Source organism: Hordeum vulgare, chromosome 1H (assembly GCF_904849725.1).
Source record: "Hordeum vulgare subsp. vulgare chromosome 1H, MorexV3_pseudomolecules_assembly, whole genome shotgun sequence".
Taxonomy (NCBI): Eukaryota; Viridiplantae; Streptophyta; class Magnoliopsida; order Poales; family Poaceae; genus Hordeum; species Hordeum vulgare.
This window is the reverse complement of record NC_058518.1, coordinates 48262886-48278717: the sequence shown is the minus strand read 5'-3', so window position 1 is coordinate 48278717 and position 15832 is coordinate 48262886. Positions and strand designations below refer to the sequence as shown.

Genomic DNA, 15832 nt, shown 5'->3' with positions numbered 1-15832 from the left:
CCTATATTCTTTCAGGGAGTTGGTGGTGCAAATTTCACTGCACACTGGCAAGTATACGTGTCCAAAGAGAATACTGCATACAAGTTGCATGAGTCGAAACAAAAAGAACTAAGACAAAGAAGATTGATGATGGTTGTTGAGCGTCTCCCTCATGGACGGCTGGGTCAATTAAGCCATGCTTCATCCGTTCTCAGCAGTAGTTTTGGACTTTCCAAACAAAATCGACAACGACCAGACCACATCCACACCACATGCCTACACAAGCCAACAATTTTCCACCAGAATCGCTTCCGGTCCATCTCAGTTCTCAAATCGCTCTCTGTTAATCATCGCGTTTTTGACTTTTCCAAAAGGTAATTTGCTTTGGTTCTAAAGTTATCCAGAAGCTATCGCCTCTCGGTCCATCACCTAGACCAAAATCACACTATGAATTTTCAGACTTTTATCACTTTTTGGTTTGTTTGTTGTGTTTTGTGCGAATTCCCTGACTTTTTTCCTCCTTTCCTATCTGCTGTTAGACGTTGATTAAATCCCGTCACTGTGAAGGGCGCATGGGAGAAAAAGATACGACTTTTTTGTTGGTTTCGGCTCACATGGTGTTGTTGGAGTTAAAGACTGCACTTCTGTGACAAAACTAGCATTTATCTGGCTGCTTACTTACATCTTACAAACAAGATTCTATGATTGGAACACTTTCAGTTAGTACTCAAGATCATCCTACCACAAACAATGGGAAAAAAATGTTAAGATGATCCTTCACACCCTGTTGTTAATCACCTGGCCTGCACCCCACTAACGGACAGCTGATTCGTCGAGAACGGCGACTTGTCGGAGTTCGACATCAGAGACATCGATGACCCCGAGCTTTCGCTCTTCGCGTTCGACCCCTTCACGTTGATGAACGGAGGCTCGGTAGGCCGGGGCAGCACCCTATCACCACTTCCCAGCATCTCCACCACCTTCCACATCGGCGGCCTAAGGTTCGGCGACGCCTGCGCGCACAGCAGCCCGACTTGGAACACCTTGAGAGCTTCCGCCTCCGAGCATTGGTCGCGGAGGTTTGGATCCAGGATCTCCATCAGTGTGCCGGCGTTATAGTGCTTCCATAACTGAAGATGGAAGGATGACAGCATCAGGTTGTCTGAAATGCTACAGTAAACTGGTACTTGACAACAGAGGTGAAATGGGAGGATTTACCTGTGACATGAGGGACAGTCCCTCGGCCGATGATGCCACAGAGTTGTGGTTCTTGCGGCCGGTGACGATCTCAAGGACCAGCACACCGTAGCTGTAGATGTCGGCCTTCTCCGTCAGCTGCCCGTGAACGATGTATTCCGGAGCCATATATCCACTGCAAAAATGTAGGCATAGTCAGTTATACTATTTCTTCAGACACATTGCACAATCTATCGCAAAATTTCCTTCCCCCCTTGATCAGATTAGTTGTTTTGCACAAGTGAACTTACAATGTCCCCGCAAGGCCGGTGCTGAGATGGGTCTGATCTTCCATGAAGTTCCTCGCCAGGCCGAAATCGCCAATCTTAGGCCTGAACCTCTCATCCAGCATCACATTGCTGGCCTTGATGTCCCTATGTATGATCCTGACCTCGGAGCCACTGTGGAGGTATGACAAACCCTCCGCCGCCCCGAGGACGATCTCCGACCGCCGCTCCCAATCCAACGCGTTCTTCTTGAAAGCGTCTGCATCACCAAGCATGGAAGATCAACCAGAATGAAAATCTACCATTTGAAGTATGAGTTTTTTGCCTCCAGAATGCAGGGATTGTTTATTTTCTTACCAAACAGGTAGTGATCGAGGCTGGTGTTGCAGAGGTACTCGTAGACGAGGAGGCTCTCGGGGCCCTCGACGCTGCACCCGAGGAGCTTGACGAGGTTCTTGTGCTGCACCTGGCTGACGAGCTTCACCTCGTTGAAGAACTGGTCGGTCCACTGCCGCGTGTTGAGGTAGAGCCGCTTCACGGCGATCTCCCGGCCATCCGGAAGCACGCCCTGTGATATCCATCATATTATCAGGATGTCAAATTCAGATGAAGCAAGCATTCCAAGAAAGATGATCAATGAGATAGCTGTTGCTCTTGTGCCAACGTGTGGTGTTCCAAATGGCACGGCAATGTACCTTGTAAACTGAACCGTAGCCACCCTGGCCGAGCTTGTTGATCTGATTGAAGTCATCGGTCGCCTTGCGCAGCTCCTCGTACCGGAAGCCGAGCTGCGACGACATGATGGTGCGGATGATCTCGCCTGAGCCGTCCATGTCTACACAGTGTCAGAAACTCTCGTCAGATCATAGTACAACATCAGATAGTATGTGGTTGTAATTTTACTGTTTGGCATACCGTCGTGGAGGTCGTCTCTCCTGGGCCTCATTCGTGTCCAGATGAATACGATGCCGATGACTGCCATGGCGGAGAGGACGGAGGCGATGACGATGATGATTTTGTGCCGGGCTGCCATGGATGATTCAGAATCAAAAGAAAAACAAAGATGTCATATTCATGGCGTTTCATGCGGATTTTATTTTTCTGTTTCAGGCTCTGAAACCTGAAATATCGGTACGTGAATGCGCCGTTGCTGTCGGTAGCTAGAATTCAGGCACGACACGGCACCACACATGGACCAAGAACGACAAGTAAGACCGAGAATGTGTGCTGTACTCACTGGATGATCCGCCGCCGCCGCCGGCTTTCGCCGGCAGGTAGAAGGGCTGCGTGGAGTACCTGACGACGCAGCCGGCGTTGAGACCGTACCCCTCGGCGGCGCCGGGAAGGCACTGCTGCACAACCCGGTCGCGCGCGCTGGCCGTGCATGCCGCGCACGCGGTGGCGTTCAGCGACCTCCAGCACTGCGCAGCCGCGTACACCCGCGCGCCGGTTGGCATCGCCGACGCCGACGCCGTCCCTGCGTAGTAGTACCCCCTCGCCCCCGGCGCGGTCGCCGTGACGTTGCGCACCAGCGCGGCCGCCGCAGCCGCGAACGCCGGCGTCGCCGGCGCGGTGTCGTTGGAGCACACGAACGTGTCGCTGGCGTCGGTGGCGGCGGCGGTGAAGTTGCCGGCCCCGTAGCGGAGGAAGCATCCGTCGACGTAGATGCGGCCGCCGTCGGCCGGGAGGCAGTGGGGCAGCTTCACGCGGCTCTGCGCGTAGCAGAGCTGGCAGTCGGTCGGGGAGAGGTAGGCGAGGCACTGGCCGAGGCCGAAGACGGAGAAGTTGCCGGAGCCGGAGGAGGCGGCGCCGAACCCGGACCGCGTCACGTTCTGGTAGATGAGCTCCAGGGTGTTGACGAAGCTCACGTCGAAGGACTCAGGGTCGGCCGCCTGCCCGGACCCGCACACCGTGTCCAGGATCGCCGGCGCGGCGTCCGCGTTCGCGCCCGCGGCGACGACGGCGACGGCCCCGGCGAGGACGAGGCACCGGAGCACGTCCGCCGCGGCCGGGAGCAGAGGGCGGCGGTGGCGGCGGGGTCTCCCCGGACGTCGTTGAATTTGCATGGCGGCGTGCTCGCGCGGTGACCGCGCACCTGCAGGCGTGCCAGCGCGTGCGTGCGTGCGCGCGGGTGAATGATTTGTTTTGCTTCTGGGCGCGATCGATCTCCGTGTTTTGTACGGTGGCACGTTGCGGGGTGTCGTTTCTTTCAAGTCTGAACCGCTTGAAGTGGCCGGCTGTGGACTGATGTGGCAGGTAGGTGGGACAGTTGAGGGCGTACGTGCCACATCATTCGACACCAACGTGTTTCTCTATTCTTGCGATCCACTCACATAAATTTGAGATCCAAATATCTGCTTTGGTAGTATTTCTCTATTCTTCGTTTTAATCTTTGAAAAGTGGTGGCGGTTATTGATGTCGAAGAGAAATGTTTTCAAAGTAAATTAAGCTGCCATTGTTTCTTTATCTATCTAACGACCTAAAGCATCGTGGCTCAATTTCAGATATGAAGTTGATTACCACACAGATTTTAGAAAGAAAGAAAAACTATGCCACGCGATATTTTCTTATTTGTAAATCGTCCACATAATTTTCCCCGTGTACAGAAGCAGAGGATTTGTCTAGAAATTAAAAAATAATGATCAACTCTGACGTACACAAATCGGAGCTATAATCACTTCCACCTCTGAATAATGTGTTTGAAGTTCATACATATATTGACTAACAGTGCTCTTGTGTCGAGCCGATTTAATGGTTGTTTATACTTATATCATTCCTAAGAGTATCTAGGTTGTTTATACTTATATCATTCCGAAGAGTATCTACAGTTGGATTGGACAAATCTGGGCCCCTATGCATCGGCGGACGCGTTCGGACATGTCTGCGGACGCATCTGAATTATCCATTACAAATCGTATCACACATCCACATATTCCATATTCGGATTCTCAAATCTATACAAAATCATGCACGTTGATCACACAAGCTAATGTCACACGTAAATAACAAATTTTGGTATCGAACATAAATAGCGTTTACATCAAATTTATTTAAAGTGCACAATCAATCATCTCCTTTTTGATTTCCATTATGGATCCACATATGCTCCAGCAGATAATTGAGTAGTTGCGCGTTCACGTGATGGTCTCGGAGGTTCTGATGCATCTGCAAAAAGTTCATAAGTTGAATTGCATGTTGATATTCCGGGATTTCAACTTGTTCTCGAGATGCTTCAAAATCATTGATTTGAGCTACACCATCACCCTCATCCTCGACAATCATATTATGTAAAATAATACAACATTGTCATCAGCTACCAGAAAGTTTCTGATTCCCACATCGATGCAGCCCCACGAAAAATTCCCTGACGCGCTTGCAGCACTCCGAATGCCCTCTCCACATCCTTCCCAACTGCTTCATGCATTGGTGTGAAGTGTTTTTGTTTGTTGCCATGTGGTTCGGATACGGTCACAAATGCAGCCCACTGAGGATATATGCCATCGGCAAGATAGTATCCCATGTTATGGTCTCGACCGCTGGCGGTGTAGTTGCAAGGAGGTGACTTCCCGTTACAAAGCTTCCTGAACACTGGAGATTGTTCAAGCACGTTGATGTCGTTGTGAGAACCCAGCGTTCCAAAGAAAGCATGCCAAATTCATAAGTTATGTGATGCCACCGCGTCTAGTATAATGGTGTCCTCTTTGGTGTGACCTTGATACATTATTCGCAAACCTTTAGGACAGTTCTTCCACTGTCAATGTATGCAACCAATTGATCAGAGCATTCCTGAAAACCATGTGGCCTCTCCAATAGCTAACAATTTCTTTGTGTCCTGCATATTTGGTTCTTACACATACCCTGCTTCAAACACCTCCACCAAAGTACGCGCAAATTTGATAATAGTCGTCAGACATGTGCTCTCCCTCATCCTGACCATCTCACCAAAGGCATCTCCCGCGGTACCAAGTGCAAGCATTCTCAGAGCAGTCATGCACTTCTGTTTGGCAGAGAAAGAGAGTTTACCGCAGCAATCCCTTGTCAGATTAAAGTAGTCGTCGTGTGCCTCCACTCCCTCCACAATGTGCAAATATAATGGTTTTGCATGCGAAAACAGCGATGAAATCATGGATCATCAGGGAAAGTTGGGTTTCAAGCAAATCAATCATTGTGTAGTAGCTTTGCTCCGGATACCCTATCTCGATTCATCATTGTTCTTCTTTTGATTGAGCCCTTGAAATTGAGAATATGCTCCACTTGCCGGTCCATTTCCTCTTGCATGGTCATGAGTATGATCGTGTCCATTTCTTCGGCCAAATTCATGAATCGAAGAAGTCATGTTCAATCAGTAGATCAAGCTTCGTCGATCCATACTCCTCGCGGGACAAAGCATCGGAATTCATCGTTTCCCTAAAAAAGGTTGACCCACAAAATTCGGTCAGACATTGTGTCGAACACACCCAGCGCGAGGCGGAGCCAGAGAGTTGCCGGATGTACCGCGGTGTCTTTCCGGCCGGCAACGACATCCTCCGCGACGAGACAGAGGCTACAAACAATGAAAGAGCGCGCGGCGGCGGCAGAGCTGCGAGACAAACGGCACGAGACGAAAGAAAAAAAAAAGGAAAACATCAAATGGATCCGGCTGGTCTGCGATATGAATTTGAACCAATTTGTGGGGTGGGGGTTAGGGGTCAGGATGTCGGGTCCGACATAACGGACGTGTCCGGCCGCTTCCGAGTTACCCTATATCCATTTCATATTTAAATTGAATATGAAGGGTGTCAGTTAACCCAGATGTTTAAGAACAGTGTAAAATGATCTGATTGAGTCGTAATTTCGGTCATTGATCGGACGGGTTATGAATCGTTTAAGACGGTTATAGATGCTCGAACGGCCAACAGTCCGAGCGTGAGTGTGTAGCGTGCAAGGAAGTCAATCCTTGACAAGTGCCTCGTTCACAATCATCACGGGGATTTGCCCGTCTTGAATCTCGCTGACTCGGCGCGCTGTGGCGGCTGGTACGTGACCCCGATCGACAGCGAAGGTAGCGCTTAGCCAGGTCGGCCCCCTCGTCCGCCCTACGCGTGGCGCCCGTCGTGTCCACCGGAGGTTAGCCACCTTTACGAACGCCAAGCGTCCGCGGCCGGCGGTGTCTCGCCGTCTCGCCGCCCGCCGTCCCTGTCTACCGCGTCGTCGTCGTTGCGACAGCGCAATAGCTCAGCCGTAGCCGACCACCGGCCGTACGCCGCCGGCGCGTCGCGGTCGGCCGCGACGCGTTCCTACGGCAAGTCAGCAAAGCTACGCGAGTACGTGTACGTATTAACTTGGGCGACGAACCCTCTTGCTATCACGCACGGAGCGCGGTGCGTACGTGCTGCTCCTGGTTTCCGTTTCTGCTGGCGATGGATAGATTCCGGCGAGGACTTGTTGGAGAAAATTATCAAGTGGTCCGTTCGTCGGCGTAGTTGAGCATGCGTCGTTGCGGAGGCTGTTTTCAACCTCGTTGAATTGAACGGGCGAATTCTCAGGCGATCCAGAAACGAAACGTTGTTGACTCGGCCGGAATTTGATGATCAGAGTACCAGCACGCGCGCGTCTGCCTGCTCGGTCAGCTGCATGCACGCACGCATGCACGCGGTGGTGGCAGAAAGGCAAAAGGCTTGTAGGAAGCTTTGAATCCTTCTTTTTTTAAGGTTTTATAGAATACCAACAACAATCCGTGCATCGGCATGGCAGCGCCGGCGCGGCCGTACGTGCTTCTCGGCGCGGTGAGGATTAGCGTATTCGCTCGTTTTCTGACCGGTTAAGATACGGACCTCCTCGCGTCATTTTCCATTTCACGCAAAATTTAAACGGTGGCTTGTAACTGACACCTGTAAAACAAATACACGTGTATAAACTTACACCCAATCCAAACGGGCCCTGAATCTCTTGGTTTTCTACGTTGCGTTGCGCTCGGACTAGAGCAATCCTAACCTTCACTGCGAAATGATCAGACAATCACGGGCTACGTAGCGTGAAAATGAATTGAATTGGTTGACTTGACTCCGCGGCCGGGCTGTCGCTGTGGCCGGCGCCTGAGCAATAATCTCTACTATTAAAGCAGGATCGAACGTCGTGATGGTTCGACCTCCCAGCGATCCCACCTCGTCTCCGAACAAAAAAAACGAAACGACCTCGCAACCCCAGATCTCTCTCCCCCACCCCCTCCCTCGCAACCACCCTCTCTCCCCCGTCGGTCTCCATCCCCAGATCTCTCTCCCCCACCCCCTCTCGCAACCACCCCGTCCCTCTCCCAGTCTCTCCCACCTCTCGCCCCAGATCCGTCCTGTCCACGCCGAGCGTTCCTCATCGCCAACGCCGCTGCCGCCGGTCGAGATCCCGCGGTCCCCGGCCACCCCGACGCACCGGCGCCGTCGGAGGACGTGCTGCTGCGAGTCCCCCAGCGCAACCTCATCGCCAACGCCGCTGCCGCCGGTCGAGATCCTGCGGTCCCCGGCCACCCCCGACGCGCCGGCGCCGTCGGAGGACGTGCTGCTGCGAGTCCCCCAGCGCAGCCACCCGCTGCCCGCCGACGACCTCTCCCTCCACCGCATCCGGGCCGGAGACACCTCGCTGGCCGCCATCGAGCATGCCGGTCGTGTCAGAGGTGGGCATCACGGTGACCGTGGCCACGGCCACGGCGTGCCCCTGCCCGGGGTCGCTGTTCCCGTACCCGCCGTCGCGTGCCGGGATGGCCGTGAGCCGGAAGTGCCTGCGGGCGGCGCAGGCGGAGCTTGGCGCGGGGATGCTCGGTGGTCTGGTCGAGTCCATGCGGGCGTCGTCCCCCACACACGCCAGGGCCGCTGCCGCCCTCGCTGCCGGCGTCGACGACGAGCACGCGGCCTGGATGGCCAGGCACCCCTCCGCCCTGGCCAAGTTCGAGGAGATCATGGCCGCCTCCAAAGGGAAGCAGATCGTCATGTTCCTCGACTACGACGGCACGCTGTCCCCCATCGTCGATGACCCCGACGCCGCCTTCATGAGCGAGACGGTGAGCCACTCCCTGCCTCCCCTGTTCGCTCTGCTTTCCTTCCTAAATTCATTCCGCCACCATGCGCCTCTGCTCACGACCTGCATGCGGGCACGTTATTAATTTTTCTGATTTGGAATGAGCAGATGCGGATGGCCGACCGATTTATTGTTAAGATTAATTACGCTTCAAGCATCCGATCTATGGCTTTCTAGAGTAAGCACAAACAGAACTCAGTAATAGAAAATCTGAAAGTTCTTAACTAATCATTAATTGGATAAAATAAACAAAATGTCACAGTTACCAATAGGCTTGTTTGAACAGCAGATATAGTTCAACGGATGAAAAAAAATGGAAGGCCATAAAATTGGCTTCTTACACGATGGTTGGGTGGTCTGCAGGTTGGGTTCGTCAGAATGGTTTGCACCAAGCCAGAGCGGAACATGGACATGTCCTTCACCTTCCACAATAGCAACATCATGAATCGCATACTATTGAGTTCCAGATGTATATTAGAGGTACAATTTTCAAGTTTTGCATTGTGGCCTTGTGGGTACCATTGCTGGATGTTGTCTTGACTGTGTGATTTATCAAATGATATAAGTTTATTCTTTATTAGAAATAAATAATGTAGGTTGTTATCACAGTGTAGGCGCCAAGCAAAATTCAGTAATTAGAATTATGTACTATCTTAACCATTGCTGATTTATTAAATAACTATTTGAAAGATAATAGGGGCCGGGAAATACAGTCATACTGTTTAGTCTATAACGCTTGCTAATCGTTATACTTTAATGTAGTTTCTTGTCTCCTACCACAGTTGAAGCAATTAAATATGAGATCCGCAACTATATAACCATCTCCGTCTAACCAACCATATGCAAAAAGTTATACGTCTTTCGCAAAAATAAACAACATTATACGTAATCCGGGAGGTATATTTAGTTCTCGCTAGGCATATTAATATGATACTTCACTACTGGCATTTGGCTACGATTGAGATGTTACCATAGTTTTTTGCTGCCTTTTGAGAGTATAAAGTTATGTAAAGTGCATCTTTCCAATCCTCGTTTTTGGTCTGTCTTGATTGCTGCTAGACTGTGATGACGATTTGATGTGGTTTGATTTTATCCACCTCCGAGCGACGGATCTGATTTCTTATTGTTTCTGCTGTGCAACCTTAGGTGGTGGTGGTGGTGTCCCCACCATGGGCAAGCAGAAGGCGGCCATGGCCGGCAAGCCCGACCCCAAGAACACCCGCCATGCCCTGGGCGACATGGGCAACATTGAGGCCAACAACCAGCGCACCCCCTGGGCGACATCACCAACGTCGTCAACCTCCTCGCGGCTGAAGGGTAAGGAGGAGAAACCCACTACCCATTCCAGTACGACCCCCTTCTTCTTCCTGTGGATCTTCCGCTAATGTTGCCTTCTTAGAAACAGGAAGCCGCAGCTACATGAGCCCGTGAACCGCCCCGTCACGAGGAACTTCGGCGCCCAACTCCTCAAGAACGCCCAGGAGAAGGCCAAGAACCCGGCGGCGAGACCTGTGCTGCAGAGGGCTCATATCAAGCCCGTCCCTCCTCCACCAGAGCACGTGATCGAGATCAGCTCCGATACCGACGTGACCAAGTCGGAGGCCGACAGCGTCAACTCCGTCCGCAAGTACTTAGGAAGAAGGTGGTCACCACCCTCAGGCACGTGCTCTCGGTACGCTCAAAGGTGCGCGCGTCACCCGTCGACAGCCAAACACTAGCTTCCTAAACATGTGCGTGCAAAGAGTCTGATTTGATTCTGATCCACCATTACAATGCCAGTTTGCACCTGGAATCACGGAAGAACCACTGAACCAGAGATCCAGGAGTCGAGGACATCGACAAGCTTGACTGCGGCAGCCAGCTCGCCGTCGTTGATTACATCGAAGATATCTACAAGTTTTACAAGTTTGCCGAGGTAAGACCATCGACTCCCCCTTGATAGCAAGTAGTGGGATGTCCCTGCTCTGCCACAGAACTTCTGAATCTGACGGTGTTGTTTCCATCCATGCTCTGTTGACAGAATGACTGCCGAGCCGGAGACTACAGGGGCTTGTAGGTGGAGATCAATGCCAAGATGAGGGGGCATCCTGGTGGACTAGATCCTGGAGGTCCACCAGAAATTTGATCTCATGTCTGAGTCACTCTATCTGACAGTCTACATCATAGATATGTATCTGTTGCTGCAGCCCGTGCTCCGGCGGGAGCTACAGCTGGTGGGCGTCTCCGCCCTCCTGATATTAGAAAAGTTATTGGTTCCTTTTTTTAAAGAATATTCTTCTATGTCTTATTATTTTTATTTTGCTCATTTTTGTATCATGTCTCAAACTGTGTTAACTTCTGAAATTTGCAAGCTAATTGGAATTTTCCTTTTGCATAAAATATAATATTAATCGCAATGTACCAGGTTTGGTTTTAGTTGCATAACATAACATATTATCTGTGAACTTTTTTTTGGTGCTGACTATGATATTTCATTTGTTGAACTGTAGGTTCAGCTGGGACATCATTTACTCCTCACATAATAACTGTCAAGCCTAATGAGGTACTTGAACAATGCTCCCTCCTCTCTGATGTCTATTCGCGTGGTCTGGTTGTTCCTAAGTTGCTTTTGGACATTAGTTGTGCGGTCAGGATCGAGTAGATTGCCCTGCTGGTTACCACTCTTGATTGAGAACAGAGCTAAGAACAGAGTGTGTATTATGTGGCTCCTGGTACAAACAACAAGAAGTAAAGCATAGCACTGAGTCGACCCTTAAGCATCTTTTGAATATTTTATCCTCTTTACTTCTGTTTTCTTGCGACAACTGTTTTCTGTCTTACCTTGGAATCCATGCCATTACTGCTTATTTATTACAGTATATAGTATCCAACTTGAACTTGTTGCTTATCCACAGGATGCATGGCACAATTCTTAAAGGATGGCATTACAAAACTAGGACGGTATTGTTGGAAATATGCCCTAGAGGCAATAATAAATTAGTTATTATTATATTTCTTAGTTCATGATAATCGTTTATTATCCATGCTATAATTGTATTGATTGGAAACACAATACTTGTGTGGATACATAGACAAAACACTGTCCCTAGTAAGCCTCTAGTTGACTAGCTCGTTGATCAAAGATGGTCAAGGTTTCCTGGCCATAGGCAAGTGTTGTCACTTGATAACGGGATCACATCATTAGGAGAATCATGTGATGGACTAGACCCAAACTAATAGACGTAGCATGTTGATCGTGTCATTTTGTTGCTACTGTTTTCTGCGTGTCAAGTATTTATTCCTATGACCATGAGATCATATAACTCACTGACACCGGAGGAATGCTTTGTGTGTATCAAACGTCGCAACGTAACTGGGTGACTATAAAGATGCTCTACAGGTATCTCCGAAGGTGTTAGTTGAGTTAGTATGGATCAAGACTGGGATTTGTCACTCCGTGTGAACGGAGAGGTATCTCGGGGCCCACTCGGTAATACAACATCACACACAAGCCTTGCAAGCAATGTAACTTAGTGTAAGTTGCGGGATCTTGTATTACGGAACGAGTAAAGAGACTTGCCAGTAAACGAGATTGAAATAGGTATACGGATACTGACGATCGAATCTCGGGCAAGTAACATACCGAAGGACAAAGGGAATGACATACGGGATTATATGAATCCTTGGCACTGAGGTTCAAACGATAAGATCTTCGTAGAATATGTAGGATCCAATATGGGCATCCAGGTCCCGCTATTGGATATTGACCGAGGAGTCTCTCGGGTCATGTCTACATAGTTCTCGAACCCGCAGGGTCTGCACACTTAAGGTTCGACGTTGTTTTATGCGTATTTGAGTTATATGGTTGGTTACCGAATGTTGTTCGGAGTCCCGGATGAGATCACGGACGTCACGAGGGTTTCCGGAATGGTCCGGAAACGAAGATTGATATATAGGATGACCTCATTTGGTTACCGGAAGGTTTTCGTGCATTACCGGAAAGGTTTCGGGCTCATCGGTAGTGTACCGGGAGTGCCGGGAGGGGTGCCGGGGACCATCGGGAGGGGTGTCACGCCCCAAGGGGTCTCATGGGCTATGGGAAGAGATAAACCAGCCCCTAGTGGGCTGGAATAAGTTCCCACTAAGGCCCATAAGGTTTGAGAAGGAAAAAACACAAGGTGGAAAGAGTTTCCAAGTGGGAAGGTGGAATCCTACTCCAAGTAGGATTGGAGTAGGACTCCTCCACCTCCAATTTCGGCCAAACCTTTAGGTTTTGAGGCTGCCTCCTCCCCTCCCTCCCACCTATATATACGGAGGTTTTAGGGCTGATTTGAGACGACTTTCTCACGGTTGCCCGACCACATACCTCCATAGTTTTTCCTCTAGATCGCGTTTCTGCGGAGCTCGGGCGGAGCCCTGCTGAGACAAGATCATCACCAACCTCCGGAGCGCCATCACGCTGCCGGAGAACTCTTCTACCTCTCCGTCTCTCTTGCTGGATCAAGAAGGCCGAGATCATCGTCGAGTTGTACGTGTGCTGAACGCGGAGGTGCCGTCCGTTCGGTACTAGATCGTGGGACTGATCGCGGGATTGTTCGCGGGGCGGATCGAGGGACGTGAGGACGTTCCACTACATCAACCGCGTTCACTAACGCTTCTGCTGTACGATCTACAAGGGTACGTAGATCACTCATCCCCTCTCGTAGATGGACATCACCATGATAGGTCTTCGTGCGCGTAGGAAAATTTTTGTTTCCCTTGCGACGTTCCCCATCAGTGGCATCATGAGCTAGGTTCATGCGTAGATGTCTTCTCGAGTAGAACACAAAAGTTTTTGTGGGCGGTGATGTGCGTTTTGCTGCCCTCCTTAGTCTTTTCTTGATTCCGCGGTATTGTTGGATTGAAGCGGCTTGGACCGACATTACTCGTACGCTTACGAGAGACTGGTTTCATCGTTACGAGTAACCCCCTTTGCTCAAAGATGACTGGCAAGTGACTGTTTCTCCAACTTTAGTTGAATCGGATTTGACCGAGGAGGTCCTTGGATGAGGTTAAATAGCAACTCATATATCTCCGTTGTGGTGTTTGCGTAAGTAAGATGCGATCCTACTAGATACCCTCGGTCACCACGTAAAACATGCAACAACAAAATTAGAGGACGTCTAACTTGTTTTTGCAGGGTATGATTGTGATGTGATATGGCCAATGATGTGATGTGATATATTGGATGTATGAGATGATCATGTTGTAATAGAAATATCGACTTGCACGTCGATGGTACGGCAACCGGCAGGAGCCATAGGGTTGTCTTTATACTAACGTTTGTGCTTGCAGATGCGTTTACTATTTTGCTAGGATGTAGCTTTAGTAGTAATAGCATAAGTAGCACGACAACCCCGATGGCAACACGTTGATGGATGATCATGGTGTGGCGCCGGTGACAAGAAGATCGTGCCGGTGCTTTGGTGATGGAGATCAAGAAGCACGTGATGATGGCCATATCATGTCACTTATGAATTGCATGTGATGTTAATCCTTTTATGCACCTTATTTTGCTTAGAACGACGGTAGCATTATGAGGTGATCTCTCACTAAAATTTCAAGACGAAGTTGTGTTCTCCCCGACTGTGCACCGTTGCGACAGTTCTTCGTTTCGAGACACCACGTGATGATCGGGTGTGATAGACTCAACGTTCACATACAACGGGTGCAAAACAGTTGCACACGCAGAACACTCGGGTTAAGCTTGACGAGCCTAGCATGTGCAGACATGGCCTCGGAACACATGAGATCGAAAGGTCGAGCATGAATCGTATAGTTGATATGATTAGCATAGGGATGCTTACCACTGAAACTATTCTCGACTCACGTGATGATCGGACTTGAGATAGTGGATTTGGATCATGTACCACTCAAATGACTAGAGAGATGTACTTTTTGAGTGGGAGTTCTTAAGTAATATGATTAATTGAACTAATTGTCATGAACATAGTCTAATGGTCTTTGCGAATTACGATGTAGCTTGCGCTATAGCTCTACTGTTTTTTTATGTTCCTAGAGAAAATTTAGTTGAAAATTGATAGTAGCAAACTTTGTAGACTGAGTTTGTAAAACCGAGGATTGTCCTCGTTGCTGCGCAGAAGGCTTATGTCCTTAATGCACCACTCGGTGTGCTGCACCTCGAGCGTCGTCTGTGGATGCTGTGAACATCCGACATACACGTTTCTGATGACTACACGATAGTTCAGTGCAAAGTACTTAATGGCTTAGAAGCAAGGCACCGAAAACATTTTAAACGTCACGGAACATAAGTGATGTTCTAAAGAGATGAAATTGTGATTTCATGCTTGTGCCCTTGTTAAGAGGTACGAGACCTCCAACAAAATTCTTTGACCACAAAGTAAAGGAGAAAAGCTCAATCGTTGAGCGTGTGCTCAGATTGTCTGAGTACGACAATCACTTGAATCAAGTGGGAGCTAATCTTCCAGATGAGATAGTGATGGTTCTCCAAAAGTCACTGCCACCAAGCTTTGAGAGCTTCGTGATGAACTATAACATATCAAGGATAGATACAATGATCTTTGAGAGATTCGCGACGTTTGACACTGCGAAAGTAGAAATCAAGAAGGAGCATCAATAGTTGATGGTTTGAAAAACCACTAAGTTTCAAGAAAGGCGAGGGCTAGAAGGGATACTTCGTGAAACGGCAAAACAGTTGCTGCACTAATGAAGAGACCCAAGATTAAACCCAAACCCGAGACTAAGTGCTTCTGTAATAAGGGGAACAGTCACAGAGGCGGAGCAACTCTAGATACTTGGTAGATAAGAAGGCTGGCAAAAGTCGAGAGAAGTATATTTGATATACATAATGTTGATGTGTACTTTACTAGTACTCCTAGTAGCACGAGGGTATTGGATACTGGTTCGGTTGCTAAGTGATTAGTAACGCGAAATGAAAGCTACGGCATAAACGGAGACTAGCTAAAGGCGAGGTGACGATACGTGTTGGAAGTGTTTCCAAGGTTGATATGATCAAACGTCACACGCCCCCTTTACCATCGGGATTGGTGTTGAACCTAAATAATTGTTATTTGGTGCTTGCGTTAAGCATGAACATGATTGGATCGTGTTTATTGCAATACGATTGTTCATTCAAAAGGAATAATGGTTACTCTATTTTCTTGAATAATCACCTTCAATGGTTTATTGAATCTCGATTGTAGTGTTACACATTGGTGCCAAAAGATACGAGTTAAATGATGATAGTACCACTTACTTGTGGCACTGCCGCTTGAGTCATGTTAGTATAAATTGCATGAAGAGGCTCCATGCTGATGGATCTTTACTCACCTGATGTCGAATCA

At 49.2% G+C, this 15832-nt stretch overlaps 1 protein-coding gene and 1 pseudogene across 1 annotated transcript; one reads left to right on the top strand and one right to left on the bottom strand.

Annotated features, from left to right (window-relative positions):
- Positions 1 to 621: 621 nt before the first annotated feature.
- LOC123406439 (cysteine-rich receptor-like protein kinase 2) lies at positions 622 to 3584 on the bottom strand. The gene is made up of 7 exons (XM_045099912.1): positions 2680 to 3584; positions 2358 to 2468; positions 2138 to 2277; positions 1800 to 2010; positions 1467 to 1701; positions 1198 to 1351; positions 622 to 1109 (listed from the first exon to the last, which is right to left on the bottom strand). Exons 1-7 carry the CDS (start codon positions 3506 to 3508, stop codon positions 774 to 776), a joined length of 2016 nt encoding a protein of 671 aa, XP_044955847.1. The 5' UTR covers positions 3509 to 3584; the 3' UTR covers positions 622 to 773.
- Positions 3585 to 8894: 5310 nt separating this feature from the next.
- LOC123396438 lies at positions 8895 to 11066 on the top strand (annotated as a pseudogene).
- Positions 11067 to 15832: the final 4766 nt, after the last annotated feature.